Source organism: Nelumbo nucifera, chromosome 7, assembly GCF_055504915.1.
Source record: "Nelumbo nucifera cultivar China Antique chromosome 7, China Antique-T2T, whole genome shotgun sequence".
Taxonomy (NCBI): Eukaryota; Viridiplantae; Streptophyta; class Magnoliopsida; order Proteales; family Nelumbonaceae; genus Nelumbo; species Nelumbo nucifera.
In genome coordinates this window covers 23,373,544-23,374,449 of record NC_142655.1, presented here as the reverse complement: position 1 = coordinate 23,374,449, position 906 = coordinate 23,373,544, and the positions used below count along the sequence as shown (strand labels likewise).

Genomic DNA, 906 nt, shown 5'->3' with positions numbered 1-906 from the left:
ATGTTGATGGAAAACTTTTTAAGATCCAAGGAGTATTGGAGCCTTGTGGAGACTGGTTATGTTGAGCCAGAAAGCGGAACAGTATTGACAGAGGCGCAACATAAGAAGCTTGATGAAATGAAGCTGAAAGACTTGAAGGTGAAAAATTATCTGCTTCAAGCCATCGATCGAACTATCCTAGAAACCATCCTACAGAAGAACACATCCAAACAGATATGGGATTCTATGAAGAAGAAGTATGAGGGCAATGAAAGGGTGAAACGATCCATTCTTCAAGCTCTTCGCAAAGAGTTTGAAACTCTTGAAATGAAATCTGGTGAAGGTGTCTCTGATTATTTATCAAGAGTGATGTCTGTTGCCAATAAGATGAGAGTTCATGGTGAACAAATGAGAGATGTTACAATAGTAGAAAAGATACTTCGATCATTGAGCGATAAATTCAATTATATTGTTTGCTCAATTGAAGAGTCAAAGGACATTGATCGCCTATCAATTGATGAACTGCAAAGTTCCTTAATTGTTCACGAGCAGAAGTTTCATAGGCACAAAGGAGAAGAGCAGGCACTGAAGGTAACTCATGAAGAAAGTACATGGGGAAGAGGTTGTGGTTGCGGATCCTTTCGAGGAAGAGGCAGAGGCAGAGGACGTCAATCCTTTAACAAAGCTATTGTAGAATGCTACAAGTGTCACAAACTTGGACATTTTCAATATGAATGCCCAAGTTGGGATAGAGAGGCCAATTATGCTGAGGTTGGAGAAGAAGAAGCGATGTTGTTAATGTCCTATGTTGAAACAAATGAAGCAAAAAAGGAGGATGTTTGGTTTTTAGATTCGGGCTGTAGTAACCATATGTGTGGAGACAAGCTCTCTTCTGCAACTTTACAGAAGGCTTCAGGCAAATGGTGA

The 906-nt window shown here is 40.0% G+C and overlaps 1 protein-coding gene across 1 annotated transcript; it reads left to right on the top strand.

Moving 5' to 3' along the window:
• On the top strand, positions 1-906 carry LOC148790269 (uncharacterized). Its single transcript, XM_088892249.1, has one exon. The coding sequence runs from the start codon at positions 1-3 to the stop codon at positions 904-906; it is 906 nt and encodes a 301-aa protein (XP_088748375.1).

Coding starts and splice junctions, on each gene's coding strand:
- LOC148790269 (XM_088892249.1), top strand. CDS start 1: ATGTTGATGGAAAACTTTTTAAGATCCAAGGAGTATTGGAGCCTTGTG.